Here is a 21,016-nt window from a genome sequence, read left to right on the forward strand (position 1 = left end):
AAAGCATGATTATCAAAACGGTAAGACATACTTGTTTTCATTATATTTTTTATATTATAATATTTATATAATGTTAATTAAAATTATGCTATGTTTTATTTGATATCATACATTTTTTATTTCATATATATATATTTAAATAATATTACATATAATTTTTCTTATTTTTTTTTTTATATTTTTAACATACCTATAACCAAAAATATTTAAAAAAACTTATTTTGGATAGCAATATAAAATCACTAATGATTCATCCTGTGTCTATTTTTATATTATTTCTTTTATCATAATATATAGGAAAGAATATATATTATCAATATAGTATTCAAATAACATATTTAAAAAAGATACTATTGTAAAAATATAAAGGTATCTTTTAATAAATGCTACTGCATATATAGTGTTTTCCAATGCTTTCAAAATAGTTTCATATTTTAAAATATCTGATCAAATATAAAAAAAAAATTTGAAATAAATTAAGAAGGTTTTTATATTAACAATTATTATTTTATTTTTATTCACATATTATTTTAAAATGATTAGCTATCATATTACTAATAATTTAAAAAAAAATTTTAATGTTGCACTTATTTATTACATATCGTGTTAATTTATGTTTATATCACCATATTGCTAATATAGTTTTTATTATTGAGAATGTGATATTATTAATTTAGGACATAAATGAATTTCTGTACTTTTCTTTATATTGTCATGTAACATTATTTTACTGATAAAAAATGTTTCATAAATAATAAAAAGTAATAATTATTTTGCAATTTTATAAAAATTGATTCTTACATCTTAGTTAAATAACCTTATGTTTTTTATTTATTTTTAGAATATATCTTAAAAAAATATCAAAAGTCAAAAAGATAAAAACATCTTAACACAAAAAAAAAAAAAAAAAAAAAGAATTTTTCTATATATTAGAATTGTGTTTATTCTTATGCAAATGTTTTAAATTTATTTAAATAAATTTTAATTTCTATAAAATTAGAATACATATATATAAAGAATAAAATTAAACAGATATACACATTAAAAATTTAAATTGAACGTTTAATCTTTATTATTGTGAAATATTCTAAATTTTATTATATTTTTAAATTTAAATATTATATAGAATATAAACATTTATAATTGGAAATAAATAATTTAATTATGAATAATAATAAAGATAAAATTATAACTTAAAACTATAAATAAATAATTCGTTAACATGTATAACTTTTTTATAAGCATTACATAAATATTAATGTATAAAAAATTTACATAAAAAATAAGAAATGAAACTTATATCTTCTTTACTTACAATTCCCCTTTTTTTATTTTTTATTTATTTCTTTTTCTTTTTCTTTTTCTTTTTCTTTTTCTTTTTCTTTTTCTTTTTCTTTCTTTGTATAACAATTAATTCACATATATATATATCATAGTGAACAAAAAAGAAAAAATAATTTAATATATATAGAATTATATCTGATAAATGTTTTACATTATTTAGTTTTACAAAATTTTTCAACAAATATAACACTTTTAGAAATATTACATGGGAGAAGATATTTTTCTGTTCTATTTAGTACAAACTGAAGCATTCACTAAAAGGAAAAAAAAGAAAATATCTCACTATAAAAAAGAGAAAAATAACAACAAAAATTTAGTACATGTATCCAATATTTGAAGTTATTCTATTACTGTTTGTCAAATATAATTTTTATTTTTCCTTAAAAATATTTTCTATCAAAGTAATTTTTTATTGCTGTATTTCATCTCCTTCATCTTCATCTTCATTTAATGAATTATTTTCTTCTTCATAATCATATTCGTCACTGTCATCATCATTTAAGCAATTATCCATATTACTTAAGTGACGAAAAATAGCATCATTTTCTGGTTCATTTTTACATATTAGTAATATTTCAGGTGTTATTGTTTCATCATAAGGTGTATCATCATCTGAATTAGCTTCTTCATCACCACTTATGTTATCACCCTTTACACAACCTTCTATATCTTTGTTATTTTTAACTTTTTCATTTTCAAAATAATCAGATATAAATGTATTTAACTGTATATACACACATGAATCATTGCATATCTTTTTATCTGAAGATATTGCATGTAAAGCGATGTTTGACGAGTCTATACTAATACTGTTAACATCATTTAAAAGATGCAAATAAAATTCCCTATTTTTTTCATAATGATTCATGTATATATTATTAGTTGCCAATTCTTTAAAATTTGTTACTTTTTTTTTTGATTCATTTTCATTTAACCATATTAATCTTTTTTCTAATATATATAACTTTCCTTCACCCAGCTTTAATTTATTATATATAAATTCTATTTGACTTCCTTTATATAAAACTGGTTCTATTTCTCCTTTTTCTAATTCTTTAAGATCTTCTTGACTGACACTATTTAGGGATATTGGCATTTTTATAATATTATATTTTATATTATTTTATTATTTTCTTTTTTTTTTATTATTTCTTTAAAAAATATAAAACTTTAGAATATTCTTAAGTTTAAATGACTCTTCAAAGAAAATTAAATTTTTTTTTTTTATTTATAAAAAAAAAACAATATAAAATGTGAAATAAAAATATATTTTGAATTTCCTTCTAAGTTGTTTAAAGTAAAAGAATTTTTTTTTTTAAAGATATATATACATATATAAGAATATCATATTATATTATATTTTAATGATAGTATATATAGTAAAAACATTAATTTATATCGATTATTATATTTTTTCATAATTATTTAATGTACAATTTATTTCATGCATATAACAATTTTTTTAATTTTGAAATATAAATAAAATAAATTTTACACTTTTTTTTCTTTTTTTTCTATTGAATTTTACATTCATTTAATAAAAACTTAAAGAAATATACTTAATTCATGAAAATAATACATTGATAAAATTCTTAATAAAGAAACATACATATAACAAGATAAATATTGGTAGATGAAAGAATAAAAACAGTATTAACCTTTTAAGTTTACATAATTATGACATTAAATTTTTTTTATTTTTCATTATAGAATTTTTAAGGATTTTCATGATACAATTTATGTAGTATGCCATTTTAATTTTTTTTTAAAATAATAACAGTGTTTTAAATAAGAACGTCATAAAAGCATTAAATATATTATATTCCTTGAAAGGAGTTAATATTTCAGACTATATTTCTTATGCTTTTTTTTTTTTAAATTCTAAAATATAATACTAATATTTTTTTCTTTTCTATTTCTTTTTTTTTATAACATTTAATCTTTCAACTTTACAAATTTATTACGAGCACTATATTATCCTTTTCATATAAAACTTCAATAAATTGAGAATGAAATAAAAAATGTAGTTCAAAAATATTTAATAAAATAAAATTAACTTACTATTTTAAAAAAAAATATATATGAAGTGCAAATGTTTCACACACAAATGTATAAATAAAACAGAATGGTATTTAACAACATATTGACTGTTTACATATCATAAATAATATAAATACATAAAAAAAAAAAATAAATAAAATGATGGATATATAAGTATATATAAATAAGTATATATATGTATATATCTGTCATTGAAGTTCAATGTGAAAAATTAAATTTTTCTTTAATAATTACGCTATTATTAATTATTAAGAAATATATATATATTTTATTTTGTTTTATTTTATTTTATTATTTTTTTTTTTTTATTATAAAAAAAAAAAATTTGAATATTTTTGATTAAATACTTTTTATTTTTTTTCTTTATTTTATTTTATTAACAGTTCAGAACAATAAAAATAAAATAAAATTCTCATGCAATAATTTTTAATTATTTTAAAGAACAAATTTGATTTTTTCATAAAAGTTTTTTGGTAAAAGACAAAAATTCATAATTTAATGAAATTTAAGTTAAAATAATAGTGAATATATTTAATAAAAAATATATGGAAAATAATAAGAAAATTTTGGGATTCATAAATAATTTTATTTCATGTAATTTTCACTAATAAAAGAAAAAAAAAATTATATAAAAGTTAGGATGTAAATATTTTTAAAATAATTTTTTTTATATTTATAATATTTAAATTAAGTTGATCATTCAGAAATATGATATTTTTAATATAAATAGAACTAAAATTATTCATGTAAACAGTACATAATTAACAAAATTGTAAGCATACTTTTTTTTGGGAGCCTTATAAAAATAAAGAAGAAAAAAAATATTAAATAAATATATGGAATCAGTTTTCAGTGTAGAAAAATAAAATAGTATAAATAAAATTGAACAAAATAAAACGAGATGAAATAAAAAAATAAAGTTAAATGAGATAAAAAATAGTAAATAAATAAAAATAAAACAAATAACATAAATAAAATAAAATAAGTAAAAATATTTTGTATATACATATATATATTAATTCTAGGAAAATTAAAACAACAGAAAAGTAAAATTGAATATTCTAACATCCTAAACATTTAATAAAAATAATTATTAAATTAATATAAAGGTTTAATGAATATAAACTATGGTTAGGACAAAAAAACATGTACCGAATCATAATCCTTTAAATACATTTAATAAGGAAAAGAACTTAAATACTAATAAGACTATACCTATTAGATCACATAATCAAACTAGTGCAAAATCTAATAATATAAATAGTGGAAATTTAAATGGGATATCTCAAAATGCTATAAACAAAGCACGTATTAGGAGACCTCATAGATATAGGCCAGGTGTTTTAGCTTTAAAGGAAATTAGAGCATATCAAGCATCAACACAGTTATTGATACCAAAAATACCTTTTGTTAGAGTTGTAAAAGAAATTACTCGCTTATTTGAATTACCTGATGAACAATTTCGGTATACTCCTGAAGCTTTACTGGCTCTTCAGACAGCTGCAGAAGCATATTTAGTTAGTTTATTTGAAGATGCCTATTTATGTTCTCTTCATGCAAACAGAGTTACATTAATGCCAAAAGACATTCATTTAGCTAGAAGAATACGAGGAAGAGATTAAACAGTATTCAAAATAAAACAGGAAAGCTATTTTTTTATATAATAAACTAAATGAAGTAAACAGAAAATTTATAGTGTAATTAAAAAAAAAAAAAAAATTATATGTAATTCCTTAAAATATGCATATAATAAAAAAGGAAGAAATTTAAAAATAGAAAAAATATATTTTTTATACTAAAAATAAATATATAAATAAAATATAGAATATAAAATGTAAAGTATAAATATAGTATTTTATTAAATGCTACATAAGTTATATCTAAAGGAACATTATCTAAATAGAATATGGGGGGAAAAAAAAATAAATAATATAAAAGGCTTTAAGCAGTTGCAATTATTTTATTTTATTATATTTTTTTAGTTTTTTTATTAATTTTGTTATACTATTTCCTATAATTTTTTTTAATTTTTGTTATTTTTAATACTTGTATGTATATTTTTTTTAATTTTTGAATTTCTTTTTATTATTTATATTCAATTAATATTCCCTTTTTTTTCCTTTTTTTTTTTTTTTTTTTTTTTTTTTTTTTTTTTTTTTTTTTTTTTTTTTTTTTTTTTTTTTATTTATTTTGTATTTGAATTTAAAGTGAAATATTAAGAATTAAAAATTTTTTATTTATGGAAGTAAAAAAAAAAAAGAAAAAAAAAATAGCTTACATCTACATAAAAAAATTTTTGTAACATTTAAAACTTAAAAAAAATATTTTAATGTAAAATTTTTTTTTTCTATTTTTACTTTTTTTAAATTAAATCGAAATATTTGCATTGTTTTTTATTTTTACTCCTTATTTTTATTTTAAATTACACAGAAAAAAAATTGTTATAAATTCAGTAATATATTATGTATGCATATTTATGTATTTAGGTAAATATATATATGCATAAATAAATGAATATATTTTTAATTATATTTAATAATGAAATATTAAATATATATATACTTAATAATTAAAAAAAAAAAAATGTTGTTATTTTTTTTATATTTTTGATTTCTTGGATATTTAAGATAAAATATTTTTGATGAAAAAATAGGTAAAAGAAAAATAAAAAAAAAAAAAGAGAAAAATAATTATAAATAGATGAAAAAATCTGATTTTAAGTTATAATTCATCATTTTTCATATCACTGTTTTTTTTAAATAATATTGGTTTCAATGAAGTATATTAATAACGGTTAAAAAAAATATAGAAAAAATAGAATATTAAAAATAAATATATTAAAAAAAAAAAAAAAAAATTGAAAATGGTTGCAATATATGATAAAGATATCTACAAATCTGGAAATATTTTAAATAATTTATATGGAAGCTGCGATACAAAAGCAAATGTGAGTTTAACAGATTTTAATTTTTATGAAACAGAAAAAAGGGAATTGAATTGCATTGAAATATCACCATGCAAAAAATATATGAGTATATCTGATTCTTTTTGTAAAATATATATATATAAAATTTTAAAAAATGAGTTTTTATATATATTAAAAATTGATATTTATTGTTCTAGTACAATAAAATCCATTATGTGGATTAGCAAAAAAAATAAAAAAGACTTATTTAAGGACAATGAATTTAATGATTATTTATTAGCTATTTCAACATTATGTGGAAATATAATTTTTTATGATTTAGAAAATAAAAGCATAGTTCATAATATTTTATCAAATGGAAGTATAAGTTGCTGTAAATTAAATAATAGCTTGCAATATTTTGGATTAAGCAATTTAAATGGATATTTTTACTTATATAATATTTATAGAAATGAAGAAAATACTATTTATAATTGTTTTGATAAATTTTATGAAGATTATAATGAACAAAATAATCTAGATTCATATTCACAAAATAAAAAAATAAAATTATCCAACGATCTTTCTTCATATTTAAAAGATGACAGTAATGATATAAAAAAAAATTACTGTAACAAACTTCTAAATAATGATTTTGTGAATGGAAAAGAAAATGATAATTCAGTGAATGTTTTTAACATTTACATCAAAAATAAATTTAAATGCAAAGAAAAATTAGTTTGCATTTACTTCATGGACATATTGAAGAAAAGAAGTCTTTTATTAGAAAAATTGAATGATTTAAAAAAAAAAATAGATAAAAAGAAAAGAAAAAGTATATGCAATACAAAGAGCGGAGAAGACGAAGATGAAAATGAAGAAAATAATTGTAATGGCAAAGAAAAATATATTAAGAAAAAAAATAAAGAAAAAAAGAAATTAAAAAAAAAAATCAATTCAATTGAAAAGTCATATGATAGTTATAATCATTATGTATTATTGGGAAGTGAAAATTCGAAAATATATAAATATAATTTGTCTAACAATAAATGTGTTGGTGAATTTATAAGTATGAATAAAAATTGTGTTATATGGGATATTATGTATATATATAAAACAGACGAAGTTGTATGTGTTGATAATAATGGCTCTTTAATTATTTTTGATAACAAATCATATTCAATTAAGTATCATTTTAATAATCATAACTATAAATCAATATCTTTAACTAAGCCATTAAACGAAGAGAATATATATTCAGCAGGAATAGACCGTTATATAATAAAATATTCGTTAACTAATTCAGAAGACAGAGATAATATGAATAATTATCATTATAATAATAATGAAGATGAAGATGATTTCTTTGAAGAGCATGATTTAAAAAAATTGTTTTTTTTTGATAAGATAAAATTATTTAGAAAATTAAATAGAAAATGGTATTTTATTAATAAACAATCAGCTCATATTTCTGATATAAAAAAAATTGTCTGTTTAAACTATAATTATCTTTTAAGTATAAGTGACGATTTAACTTTTTGTGTTTATGATGTAAGCAGAAGTCGAAAGAAATATTATTCTATTAGAAATATTGCTAATAATAAAAATGTAATTTTCTCTTCAAATTTAAAGAGTATTTTATGTGTTTATTCAAAGGAGATTAGCATATATTATAACAATCATTATATAACTAGAAACAAAAGAAGCGAAAAAATAAATTATAATGATATTTCTTATGTAAATCCATCTAATTACAAATATATAGCCAATATTACTTATGAGAAAAATGAATTAATAAATATATGCAATTTAAATAAAAGATCTAATAAAATAGCATGCTTAACTAACAGAAACTTTAGTTTATATCATTTTAATATAGATTCAATAAGTATTTTTAATTATGATATATCTAATATCAATTTTTTTAAAGTTTATGATTTTACATTTTTAAATAATAATTTAATTATTATTTCTTTAATTCGCCAAAACAAAAAGAACAATAATGAAGAAGAAATAAAAAGTGAAAATAATAATTTGATTGAAAATTACAGCAAAGATAAAATAGATACATCAAATAAAATACTTAAGAAAAATGATGAACAATTATATATTATCTCTAACAATAATATAAATGAAAATTTAAATATGTATCAAAACAATTTTAGTTACCATATAGTAATATATAATATAAAAAAAAAAACAGTTAAAGAGGATATAAAAGTTGCTAATATTTTATGCAATTTCAAGAAGCATAAAAAAGGATTAGTAATATGTTCAGATTATATGAAAAATATTTATTTATTTTTTAAAAATTCTAAAATGTTTTTAAAAAATAGAATAGTTCTCAATAATTTCAACTTGAACGAAGAAAATTCTTATCGTAGCTACCTATTTTATATTGTCATTGAGGATTTTCTTTTTATTTTTACATTAGAGAATTCTATATATATATATACCATTGACTTTGATTTAAATAAAATAAATTACCTTAAAAAAATATTTATTGAAAAGTATCACTTTAATGAATTCAATGAAATTACCTTATTAAATTTAAAAACACACACAAAAATGCATAATATAGGAAAAATAGCAGAAAAAGAAAAAGTAACATTGAAAAAGAAAAACAAAATGGCGAATCAAAGTTACTTAAAATATAATTATTGTCTAATTTTAAAAAGTCATAACAAAGTAGAATTAGTTGGATTAAATATATTTGATGATTCTATTGTTGAAATAAAAGTATCAAATGTGCATAATTTGTTATCTCTAAATAATAATACATTTGATCAATATTATATATCGTCTTTAACTTTTAAATATAACTTTTTAAATTTAAAACAAATGTATTTTCAAGATACAAACATTTATTCTATGATTGAAAAAGAAATAAAAAAAAGAAGTATAAAAAGTGATAAACAGGACTTAAACAATACAAGCAAAATAATTGAAGAAAAAAAAGATATTCATATAGTTCCAGATAAAAATATGTTTGATATATTTAATCTTTCCTTTAAAAAGTTGACTGAATTAAAAAAAAAAAATATAATTAATATTCATTTTGTATATACTAATGAGAATAATATAATTATATTAATTTGTATTCCTAAAAATATTGATAATAACTTAATTAATGTAGCTGATACAAAAAAATATGCTTCTTAATTTTTAATTTTTAATTTTTTTTTTTTTTTTTACCCTTTATATACATATATATTTACTTAACTTTTAAATATATATAATTAGAAATTATTGTTAGAATTTTTTTTTTTCTTATTCTTTAAAAAAAAAAAAATTTATTTTTACAAAAAAAATTGAATTAAATTAAAAAGTTTCTTTTCAACAAAAATAAAAATATGTATAACTTAGACAACGATATTTTAAATTTTATATTAATAAAAATTAGGAATTAAAAAAAAAAAAAAATTGGATTTATTTTAATAATTTAAAAAAATAATAAAATGGAAAAAAGGAAGATATTTTCATATTTTTTTTTTCTTTGCGTTATATTTTTTTTAAACAATATGTTTATCTACTAATTTATATGCTTCATTTTCAATAATTCTATTTATCCTATCTTTTAATAAGTCTCTCAAATCTTGTTTATATTTTTCATTTTCTGTTTTTTTTAATGTTTGTAAAATATTATTAAGGCTTTTATTTTTTCTAACTTCTTTTTCTAAGTAATTAAAAATTTTTCTATTACTTTTTATAAGTTCATGCATATAATATCTGTATGTATAAAATGATATAATATAGCAATCACTAAATAAATAATTTAAACTATTATCATTTTTATCAACACTAGGAAAATCTTTTATTTTGTTTTTTATGTATTTATATGCTTCTTCTCTATTTGTTAAATTATAATTACATTTATTACTAAAATATTTTCTTGCTTCTTTGGGACAAAAAAAAATTATTTTACACTTAAAAATAGATTGCATAAAATAAACAATAATAGACAATATTTTTTCTTTTATTCTATTTTTTTCGTATTTTTCATTTACTTTTTCTATACCTATAATCCATTCTTCTTTTTTTTTTAAAGAGTTATTTTTTAAAGTATCAAATTCATTTACATTAATGTGTTCATTTTTATTTATATTTTCACTTAATCTTTCACTGTTAATTATTTCTACATTATTGTTTTTATTATTTTGAAATCCTTGTTCATTTAAAGCACTTTCTTCGGTATTTGAATATAATTTGATAAAATTTAAAATTGTCAAAATTTCTCTAATATTAAAGCTTAAAGGACTTTCTTCTTTATCATAATTATATCTTAAGTTTACATTTTCGGTATAATTTCTTTGTTTTTTTGTGTTAATAGAATTTTCATTATAAGAAAAAATGTCCTTTTTTATGTTAATTAATCCTATTTTTTTAATAATTTTGTTTTTTAATAAACAATAACACAAATTATTATTACTTATTACTAAACTTAATATGTTAACATCTTTCCCTTTTGTCTTTATATCATTTAAACAGTTTTCTATATTTTTATAATTATTTATAAATCGTAAGTCATTATGTAACCATTTTTTTAATATTATAAAATTTATTAATTTCTTTTTTATTATGTTCATAAAAATAAATATAAATATTTATTTTATTTAGCAGAGTGATATATAAAGAATATTAATAATTTTTTAAAAGATGAACTATACGTTTTTTTTTTTTTAAAGTTTTTGCTCTTATAATTTTATTTTCTTGTTATTATAATAATTGCATCATTTTTCTATAAAGTTTTTTTTTTATAATTATTACCATTTTTAGTAAAATTATATTTTTTTTTTTTTTTTTTTTAAATTTCTATAATGAAATATTTCATTTTACATTTTTTTTTATGAACATAAGAATCTATGTATTATTCATAATATATTTTTACAAAAATAAGGTGTATAAATATATACATATATATTTATAATAAATAAAGTGAATTAACAAATAGAAGAGATATTATTTAAAAATATAATATCCAATAATTTTTACATTTTTTATGTTTAAATATATAACTGTATTTACATAAAACATTTGTTTTCTCATTAATTTAGAGTAAACACAAAGATTTAAGCATAAACTCAACAAATTTGATTATTTTGTTATTTTTTTTCTTTTAATAAATTTCTTGTTTAATAAAAAAATTATATTTCATATAAATGAATTAACAGGAAATATAAATAAAAAAAAAAAAAAAATTGAACATATAAAATTATTTTTTTTTCCCTTAATGGAGAAAAATGAATATGATATTTTGTATTTATATTTAAATTATATATTTTATTTATTTTTTTTTTTTTTATCTTTCAATATATTCCACATTATTCTTTTTTCTTTTTATCATATGAATATATATATATATATATAAATGTTTTTATCTCTATGAAAACTTAAGTTTTTCATAATCTGAATAAGTTAGACTACAGCTTATTCCTTCATATCTTTCTACTTGAATTTTCTTTAAAAGTTCATCGTTTATCTCTCCTTTGTAGTTGGCTTTTCTTATTAATTTTTTGATAGTTGTTTTATGATCATAGTTGTGTTCTACTGGTATATCAGGAAGGAAAGTAGAAGAGTATTTTTTTCTATTTATTGTAAAATTGATTTTTATACCATGTTTACCGATCGTCCAATCATAAACATGATTACATTCTTCAAAATTAAATAAATAATTTATAACTATTATTAAATAAGGTAAATCTTTTAATGTTATTGGATAGAATCTTGTATCATTAAGAGCGCTTTGTAATGTGTAATAATATAATTCTAATATATCAATTTTATTTAAGCATCCAATACATCCTTTTAATTCATATGAACCACAATTATATGAGCCTAGATCTTTTATATCATTTAATTTCATCCATTTTACAAAAAAAGGTATTTTTATTCCTTTTTTATGTAGCATTTGCAAAGTAGGAGGTATGTAATCAAATTTCTCATTTTTTAATTCATGCTTTAAGATATCAAAACACCAAGAACAAATTACATCCTTTTTTTCTATTAATTCAGATACAATATCCTCATCATTTAATTCCACATGATCTTTAACATAATTTGGCGAATTCATCTTTTCAATAAAATATTGTAAAAAAAAGAAAAATATATTTCTGTATGTCTACTAATATTCTTATATTGTATTTATATAAATATTTTAATTTAAAAAATTTTTTCTTATATTTCAATAATATGATTATTTTATATAAAACGCTTTCAAGACATTCCAATAAAAAATATATGTGCAAAATTTTTTTTCTTTATTATTCTTTTTATTTCACTTTTTTTATCATGCATACTCTTGTTAATTCGATTACTATAATTTACATAAACGATGAATCATTTTATAAATTAATTCATGTCATAATCGAAAAATTACGCAAATTTTCTTTTATAAATGAGTAAAAAATATATAGATATGAAAGAGAAAAAAAATTTAATTTTTTATTTTATTTTATTTTTTTCGATATATTAAGAATCAGTAAAAAAAAATTATAAAAACAAAAAAAAAAATTTACTTAAATTAACAAAATAAGAAAATTACTTTTCATTTATATTAAGAAAAGTTTACAAAAATAATAAGTGATAAAAGTCACACATTTTAGAAACATCAAAAATAGTAGAAACTATTTTTATTGAATTCATTTTTTTTTTATTTAAAATATATATTTAGATTAATTCCTGTTAAAAATTTAATATTAAAAAAAAAAAAATATAAATTATATATATAAATGTAAATATAAATTTTTAGTATCATTTATTTAATAAATATCTTATTTCTTTATATATATATATATATATATTATATATATTTTCTTTTTAAAGGAAAAATGAAATATTAACATAAAAATTATTTATATTCTATTAATGTTTTTATAATATAAAATGATAAGAAAAAATTAAAAAAAAAAAAAGTTAAATTATTATTAAAGGAAACATTTATAAATAAAAGGGGTATCAAAAATAGCACAATTAAGATAAAGTTCTAAGTAATTAACGTAATTTGTATAAATACTATACACAAACTATCTTATGAATTTATAAAAAATAAAGGAAGGATACATGTAAAACATATATAAATAATAAAGATATATATATATTTTTTTTTTGTGAAAAACATATATATTTACTTACAAAGGGATAAAAAAAAATTTTAAATAGAATATAATAGTTGTATGGTATATATAAAGAGTAAATTTTGGGATTACTATTCATAAAAATAAGAATAGTTTTATTTTTTTGATACATACATATATTTATTTAAAAAAAAAAAAATGAATAAAAAAAATAAGTATATTTTATTTTTAGTATTGTTATTTCTTCAAATTGTGTTGATCGATAGTGTAGAAATATATATTACATTGAATTCTAAAAAATTAAAATGTATAAAAGAAAGAATTAGTAAAGATACATTAGTTGTAGGAAAGATCAGAACAGACAACGAAAAATCCTTAGTTTCACTTTTTATATATGATATTGACATAAGTGAAAGAAATTTTAATTATCAATCTAAGTTACCGATTTTTGAATCCCAAAATGAACATGAAATAAAAACAGCATTCACAACTTTTTTTTCTACTTCTTATTCTTTTTGTGTATATAATTCATCAGATAAAAGTACAAATGTTTATTTTGAAGTTAAATATGGAACCGAGGCAAGAGATTATACGAGAATAGCGAAAACGGAGCATTTGAATGAGGCTTCATTATTTTTAAAACAAATAATTGATGAAATGAATAACTTTCACATAAATCTTAAAAGAATCAAAGAGATGGAAGAAAAAGAAAAGTTAGCAAGTGATAAGTTAAATGACACTTTAATGTGGTTTTCAATTATCAACATAATTATAATTATAATTGCGGCAATTATACAAGATTTCTATTTTAAAAAATTTTTTACTTCAAAAAAAATTATTTAAATAATGTTTTTAAAAAATTATTTTTCATTTTCCTTTTTTTTATAAACACAATATTTGTATTTTTTCTTTGTGTTATAGAAATACTCAAACATATATTTGAATATTCTGAAATTTCTTATTCTTTTTTTTTTTTTTTTTTTTTTTGACTCAAAAATTTTAAATTGTATTAACAAATTAAAATTAAAACAATAATATATTTTTTTAAATTGATTTAGTTATTTGTTATAAATGAGAATTTTTTATGTTAAAATTATTTATTATATATTAATATGATGTGACATTATACAATATATATATATATATATATATATTGTTATAATCATAATATTATCTATAAAATATTAATAATATATATATTTTTCTGATTTACACAAATCTTTAAGTTATAGTAGCAAAATCTAAATATATATAGAATATAAAATATTTAAAATTTTAAATTGTAGTATACATAGAAAATGAAAATGTGTCTATACTCATATTTCTATATATTTATATATATATATATTTGCATGTATTGTATTTATTTTATTATTATTTTTTTTTTATTTTAATATTTTATCAAATGAATTTTTTTATTTTTTGAATAATTTATTTTTAAATGATTAATAACTATTGTTTTGTTTACATAATTTTTTCTTTTTTTTTTATCATTCAATTACTTTTAGAAAAAGTGAACTTAAAAAAAAAACTTAAAATAATAACAAATGTCTTAAATTATAACAAAAAAATAAATAAATATATACAGATAAAATATGATAGCAAATTAGTAATAAAAGAAAAAAAAAAATTTTTAAATCTAAAATTATTAAGAATATTTACATAAATATATATAAAAATTAATTATGATCATGTATATTTATTTGTATCTCTGGTAAAACTATTTCTTCATCACTTACTTTATCAGTTGCAAAAATATTTAATATAAATGTTTTTATTTCTTTTTTTTCATTTTTTTCTTCATCTTTAAACAAATCTAATAAAATATCATATAAATACTCTCTTTTATGCTTTAAATAATTTATTTGAAATTTTGAATAAATAATTTTATCTTTAACACCTATAGTTTGGATATTAACATTAAATAATAATTCTATATAATTTACTAATTCATATAAAGTTATATCATTTTCATTCATATTATTATTAATATTAGACAAAAATAGAACGTCTCTTTTAACTTCCCTTATAATTTTTTTTATGATATCTATGTTTTCTTTAATATTTTCGAAATATTTTTTTGTATCTAAATAATTTATTTCTTTATTATTATGTTCTTCTATTGAAATAATAAGTTTTTTAATATTACACATGTTTGTTCTCACGTTATACAAAAATTTTATATTATCTTCTGAATTTATAATAAATTTATATAATTTTTTATTTAATATATGTGCTATAATGTTATCTATATCTCCTATTATCACATCAATATAATTATTATTAATTATATTTAAATTAGTATTTTTAATGTTTATTTTTGTTTTCTCTTCTATTTTCTTTTTTTCATTTTCATTTATTGTTTTATTATTGAATAGTTTTAATAAATTATAAACTTCTTCACTAAGAAAATTTAAATATTTTTTTATATTTTCTATTTTATGTTTTGATAAAATACATGCTCTATTGTTAAATACATAAGAAGGAAATGCACAAGAACCTATATTGCAATAGGTGTTATTTGCATTATTATTTTTTTTAAATATATCAATATAAATATAATCCCAAAGTGAAAATTTTATGTTTTTTAATAATGTTATTAATACATTTTCATAAGAGAAAGGATATATATTATTCAATTCCGATTTAGTTAAAAAATTATCTTCTAGGTTAATGTATTGATTATAAAGAAATTTAGATACATTTTTTAATTTACCATAATCATTATTAAAAAAGTAAAATATAATTTTATTATTTTTTCTTGCAATTATCTTATTTTTATAAATGCAAATATTGAAGTCTTTATATTTTTCATTATCAAAATTGTCGTAATTTGAGAAGAGTTCACTGAAAGAATACATTTTTTTTTTAATATTATCATCAAGTATCTTTTTTTCATTTATCTCTTTGTCTAATTTTAGGAAATAAGCTAACTTATAAAGTTCAAAAATAGCTAAAGAAGAAATCATTGAAACAACTGTTATTATAGAGGGTATGATATTATTAGATATTCTAAAAAAGTCTAATATATTTAATTTAGAAAAGTTATAATTTTCATTTCTTATATTAGAAATACTAAAAATTAAATTAATGTCATCCTTATTATCTTGCAAATTGTAAATAAGAGGAGTAAAAAATTGAAATTCCTTATTTTTATCTTCATTTATCTTTTTTTTTTCTTGAATATACTTTAAAGATAAAATGAATAATGGATTATTAAATAAATCATAAAATTCCTTTTTAATAATAGAATAAAAATTTAAATCAGTATTTTTCTTAATAACTGATAAAAAATAAAATAATTTTTTTAAATCTATATATATGTTATTTTTTTGAACTAAATTTGTTACAGCTTCTTCAAAAGATAATTTGTTAGAAATATCATATTTATAGTAAAAAATATTTTTTATCATTTGTTTCTTAATTTTTATTAAATTTTTAAAAACTTTTCTAAAGATAATAAAAGCATATTTGTAAAATAATAAATGATTCTTATTTTTTTTATTAAAATATATTGGTTGAGGAGATTTTTCCAAACTTTCAAAATACTTTAAAATTTCTTCTTCATTACTATTTAATAAATTATTAATATTATTTACAAAAATATTGTTCCATAGTATATCAATATTTTTTTTCAAATTTAAATTAAAAAATATTTTTGTTAATTTAAAGAAATGTACTAAATTACTTATATTATCATATTTGCAATAATCCCCAATAAAATATAACGGATCATTTAAAAAACGATTAATTTTTAAAACATTATCATAAAAGTAATTATTATACACACTTTTACTGAATTCAATAATATGTTTATGATTCTTTGGAAAGGATGTTATAGTACAAGAATTATTTTTTTCTTCATCTACTTCTTCATAACTTGTATTACTCGAATAAGTTTCACTTGAAAAAGGATAAACAATTTGACTACTTCCTTTTAATCCTTCTATACCTGCTTCAATTAATGGTAAAGAATTGATCAAACAAAATTGATCGCAAATATTTCTACTCTTTAAATTATCTAAACTTAATATGCATATAATTGGATTATTTTTTTTCTTTATTTCTAAATTGTTAATTATGTATTTATCGCATAATATGTTTTCTCTCAAGAGGTTTTTACTTTCCTTATATTTTTCGTTTTCTTTTTTTTGATAATAAAATGGCTGTAATAACAATTTTCTATCTTCTAATATAGAATTATCTACCCTCATTTTTAAATAGAATGCATTTATATCTTCGTTTATTTTTTTAATATTATTTGAAGCTACTTGGCACTTTAATTTTCCTATATCTTCTGTTGTAAATAGAAACTGTCTTGATAAATTGGATTCTTCAATTATATCATAATCAACTATTTGAACCATTCCACCTCTTTCATATATTTCTCTATCTTTATATTTTCCTAAATTATCATCACTTTTTCTTTCTTTTTCTTTTTCTTCTTGTCCCTCTTTCCGTTCTTCATTTATTTTTTCTTTTTTTATTTTATATCTTTTTTTTTGAGGGCTAGAAGAAACACCTATAATAGCCAAAAGTTTCAAAAATTCGCATCCTAAAGCACCTGATCCTACCAACAAAATATTTAAATCATTTAAAAATTTCTGAAAATTTTTACCAAAAAAATTTAATTGGTGCATATATTTTCCATAATATTTTTTTGATATTTTCGAAAATTGAAATAAATCTCTTCTATCATAGTAAAACGTTTGGTAAATTGGCTGAAATTTATGAGTTAATGCTTTTATTACTTGTTGAGATACCAGTGAACCAAAAAAAATTGAAAAAGGAGATAATTCAATATGAATTGCAGAAGAAAACTGTTTTATTAGTTCGTCACTTATACATTTTTTTTTTTTTTTACATAAAATTTCAAAATTAATTAAATCTTCATTAGTAAAATTCTTGTCTTTTTTATCTTTAATTATTTCATCATAACATAAAAAGCATATTTCTTCATCACTTAATTCTCTATCACTGAAATCTTTAAAGAGAAAACTGAATAAATACGATAATATGTTTGCTCTTTTTTTCTTTTTTTTTATATTATTCAAATATTCTTCTAAGGTTATATATTTTAGCTGGATATGTTCATTGGTTTTTCTTATACTTATGTCTACTTTATATTTCTGAACAAAATCTCTTATATTATGTATATATTCTTTTTCTTCTTCCTTTTTTAATTTATGCAAGAAATTAATGTTGTAAAAAAGCAGTTGTTTTTCAAAATATTTCATTATTTCGAAAGATAATAAGTAATTCAAAAAATTATTTTTTACTCCTTTTGAAATCGATACTGTGATTTTGTTATTTTTTTTACATATTTTTGTAATATTACAATCTACACTTATATTTTTTTTTTCATTTTTTAAATACAATTTTATTGTATCGTTTTCATTTAGTTTAATATTATAAAAAGGTAAATATGACAAAATTATATCATTTTCCTTAAATTCCATTTTATTTATTTTATATGTTTCGTTATTAATAGTATTAGAAAATGTAAAATTACCGAAATCAACGAACACTCTACCAAATAATCCAACAGTATTAACACTTATGAATTTCTTTTCTTTTTTTCTGCATAAATTATTTATGTCAATATTGAGTTTTTCCTTTTGGTTTATTGATACTATTACATCATAATCATCAATATGATTGCATATAGTTGTTACAGATTTTACTTTACAATTATTGTTTAAACTCTGCATTCGCTTTAAACAAGATATACTTCTTTTTTCCTTATTTATTAGTTTCTTATCACAAAAAAAGAGATTATCTATATCTTCATAAGTTAAAATGTTATTGTCACATATACCTATTTCTTTAATACCACATAAGATTAAATTTTTACATATTTCACTACTTGTCCCATTTAATCCAATAATTAGTATTTTACCTTTTCTTATTTTTTTTTCTTCATTATATCCATGGGTATAAATCTGTCTGCTATACTTTTTCTCATTTTCTAAAATATCTATATTTAAGTTATTTATTTCTTGATTTTCATAATTTTCGTCTTCTTCTCTTTCATCATTATTTTCGTAATTTTCACTATTTTCGTAATTTTCATTATTTTCGTAATTTTCATTATTTTCGTAATTTTTGTTATTTTCACTTTTACATAACTGGCTATTTTTGTTAATGCTTCTTTTTTCTTTACTTTGGGATTCATCAATGCCTTCTTTTTTTTTGTTTATTTTTTCATTATTGGTTTTATCTGAAGCATTTATTTCGTTTTTATCATTAAAATTATTTCTCTTATCTTCTAAAGAATTCGTAAGGGAATATGAATTCAAAAAATTGTTACATTTATTTTCATAGTTATTAAGAATTTTATTATTTTTTTTATTTTTTATATTATCAATAAGATATTTGTGTAATGAAAAATCAATTTTTCCTTGTTTCTTTTTGCTATTTAAATTTATGCTAAATAATTTAAATAAACCATTTCTATTTTTTCTTCTTTTTATATCAAAATTTTCTTTTTGAAAATATCTTTTTATATGAAGATGATTAGAAAGTGAAATAGAATAGTTCTTTGTTATTTTATCTCTGTTGCTAGTTAATTTACAAGAAATAAATAATTTTTTTTCGCATAATAAAAGAAAAAAAATTAAAATATAAATATTTTTATATAAAAAATTCATAGTTTTTATATCATAAAACAACTAAAAAAAAAAAAATTTATATGAAAAAATAAAAAAGAGTAATAAATTAGTAAGCTGTCTAATATGAATCTGAATTAATATTTTTATATTCTTTTTTTTTTCTTATGCTTCTATTCATTTTTTCTTTTAAAATAAAATTTTACTTTAATGAATGTTCTAGATGATGAATTTTTCTATCTTAACTAATTAAGAATAATAATTTGATATTTATAAGAAACTTCTCTATAAATTATATATTCATTTTTTTTTTTTAAATTTACTAATTTTCATTCTTTTTTTATGTGGCTATATATTCTTTTTTAATATTATATTTAAAAAGATAATTTTCTCTTTAAATTTTTATATAAGTTATATTTACAAAAATTATTCTTATTAAAATGTAATAAATTCAAAAGTACAATAACATTTTTTATGCATTAACTTTTCATTTTTTACATTTTTTATTAGAAATTAAATTTATGTATTTCAATCATTTTTCTCTATATTCAGAAGGTTTATTAGATAGCATAATTTTTACTATCATATATTAATATGAAAATATTTATTTTATTTTCCTCTTTAATTAAATTATCTTTTTTTTTTTTCTTCAATATTTGTATTTTTCTTACTCATATTTCAAGCTTTTTGCTTCATAACTAATACAATTTTAATTATTTCTTTATTTTTATTTCTTTTTACAGTGTTACAAATTTTTTTATTATTATACTATCTTATTCATTCTAATTTTTTTTTTTTTAATTTTTTATATTTTGTAATGTTTATTCTTTTGTTTTTGTACTTTTTCCTTTGTATCTTATTTTTACTTAGTATATTTATTTTTTTTTAAATGTATTTCTGTTATATTAAATTACTGTTTTATATAATGATTTCTCTGCAACCTTTTTAAATTTTGTTTCTTTTTGCTATATAAAATATTTTTATCATAATTTTTTTGAATTTTCCTCTATCATTGCCTTTTTATA

The 21,016-nt window shown here is 17.2% G+C and overlaps 7 protein-coding genes across 7 annotated transcripts; 3 read left to right on the forward strand and 4 right to left on the reverse strand.

Annotated features, from left to right (window-relative positions):
* Positions 1-1,753: 1,753 nt before the first annotated feature.
* Positions 1,754-2,440, reverse strand: PRELSG_1263100 (conserved Plasmodium protein, unknown function; the record flags this gene model as incomplete). Its single annotated transcript, XM_028678448.1, has 1 exon — positions 1,754-2,440. One exon carries the CDS (start codon positions 2,438-2,440, stop codon positions 1,754-1,756), a length of 687 nt encoding a protein of 228 aa, XP_028534736.1.
* A 2,092-nt stretch (positions 2,441-4,532) lies between these two features.
* On the forward strand, positions 4,533-5,027 carry CenH3 (histone H3-like centromeric protein CSE4, putative; the record flags this gene model as incomplete). The annotated part of the gene is made up of 1 exon (XM_028678449.1): positions 4,533-5,027. The coding sequence occupies one exon, from the start codon at positions 4,533-4,535 to the stop codon at positions 5,025-5,027; it is 495 nt and encodes a 164-aa protein (XP_028534737.1).
* A 1,241-nt stretch (positions 5,028-6,268) lies between these two features.
* PRELSG_1263300 (U3 snoRNA-associated small subunit rRNA processing associated protein, putative) lies at positions 6,269-9,472 on the forward strand (the record flags this gene model as incomplete). Its single annotated transcript, XM_028678450.1, has 1 exon — positions 6,269-9,472. One exon carries the CDS (start codon positions 6,269-6,271, stop codon positions 9,470-9,472), a length of 3,204 nt encoding a protein of 1,067 aa, XP_028534738.1.
* Positions 9,473-9,822: 350 nt separating this feature from the next.
* PRELSG_1263400 (conserved Plasmodium protein, unknown function) lies at positions 9,823-10,896 on the reverse strand (the record flags this gene model as incomplete). The annotated part of the gene is made up of 1 exon (XM_028678451.1): positions 9,823-10,896. One exon carries the CDS (start codon positions 10,894-10,896, stop codon positions 9,823-9,825), a length of 1,074 nt encoding a protein of 357 aa, XP_028534739.1.
* A 794-nt stretch (positions 10,897-11,690) lies between these two features.
* PRELSG_1263500 (conserved Plasmodium protein, unknown function) lies at positions 11,691-12,380 on the reverse strand (the record flags this gene model as incomplete). The annotated part of the gene is made up of 1 exon (XM_028678452.1): positions 11,691-12,380. The coding sequence occupies one exon, from the start codon at positions 12,378-12,380 to the stop codon at positions 11,691-11,693; it is 690 nt and encodes a 229-aa protein (XP_028534740.1).
* Positions 12,381-13,581: 1,201 nt separating this feature from the next.
* On the forward strand, positions 13,582-14,226 carry PRELSG_1263600 (transmembrane protein Tmp21 homologue, putative; the record flags this gene model as incomplete). The annotated part of the gene is made up of 1 exon (XM_028678453.1): positions 13,582-14,226. The coding sequence occupies one exon, from the start codon at positions 13,582-13,584 to the stop codon at positions 14,224-14,226; it is 645 nt and encodes a 214-aa protein (XP_028534741.1).
* Positions 14,227-15,062: 836 nt separating this feature from the next.
* On the reverse strand, positions 15,063-20,033 carry UBA1 (ubiquitin-activating enzyme, putative; the record flags this gene model as incomplete). The annotated part of the gene is made up of 1 exon (XM_028678454.1): positions 15,063-20,033. The coding sequence occupies one exon, from the start codon at positions 20,031-20,033 to the stop codon at positions 15,063-15,065; it is 4,971 nt and encodes a 1,656-aa protein (XP_028534742.1).
* Between the last annotated feature and the right edge of the window lie 983 nt (positions 20,034-21,016).

The sequence above is a fragment of the Plasmodium relictum genome, assembly GCF_900005765.1.
Source record: "Plasmodium relictum strain SGS1 genome assembly, chromosome: 12".
NCBI lineage: Eukaryota > Apicomplexa > Aconoidasida > Haemosporida > Plasmodiidae > Plasmodium > Plasmodium relictum.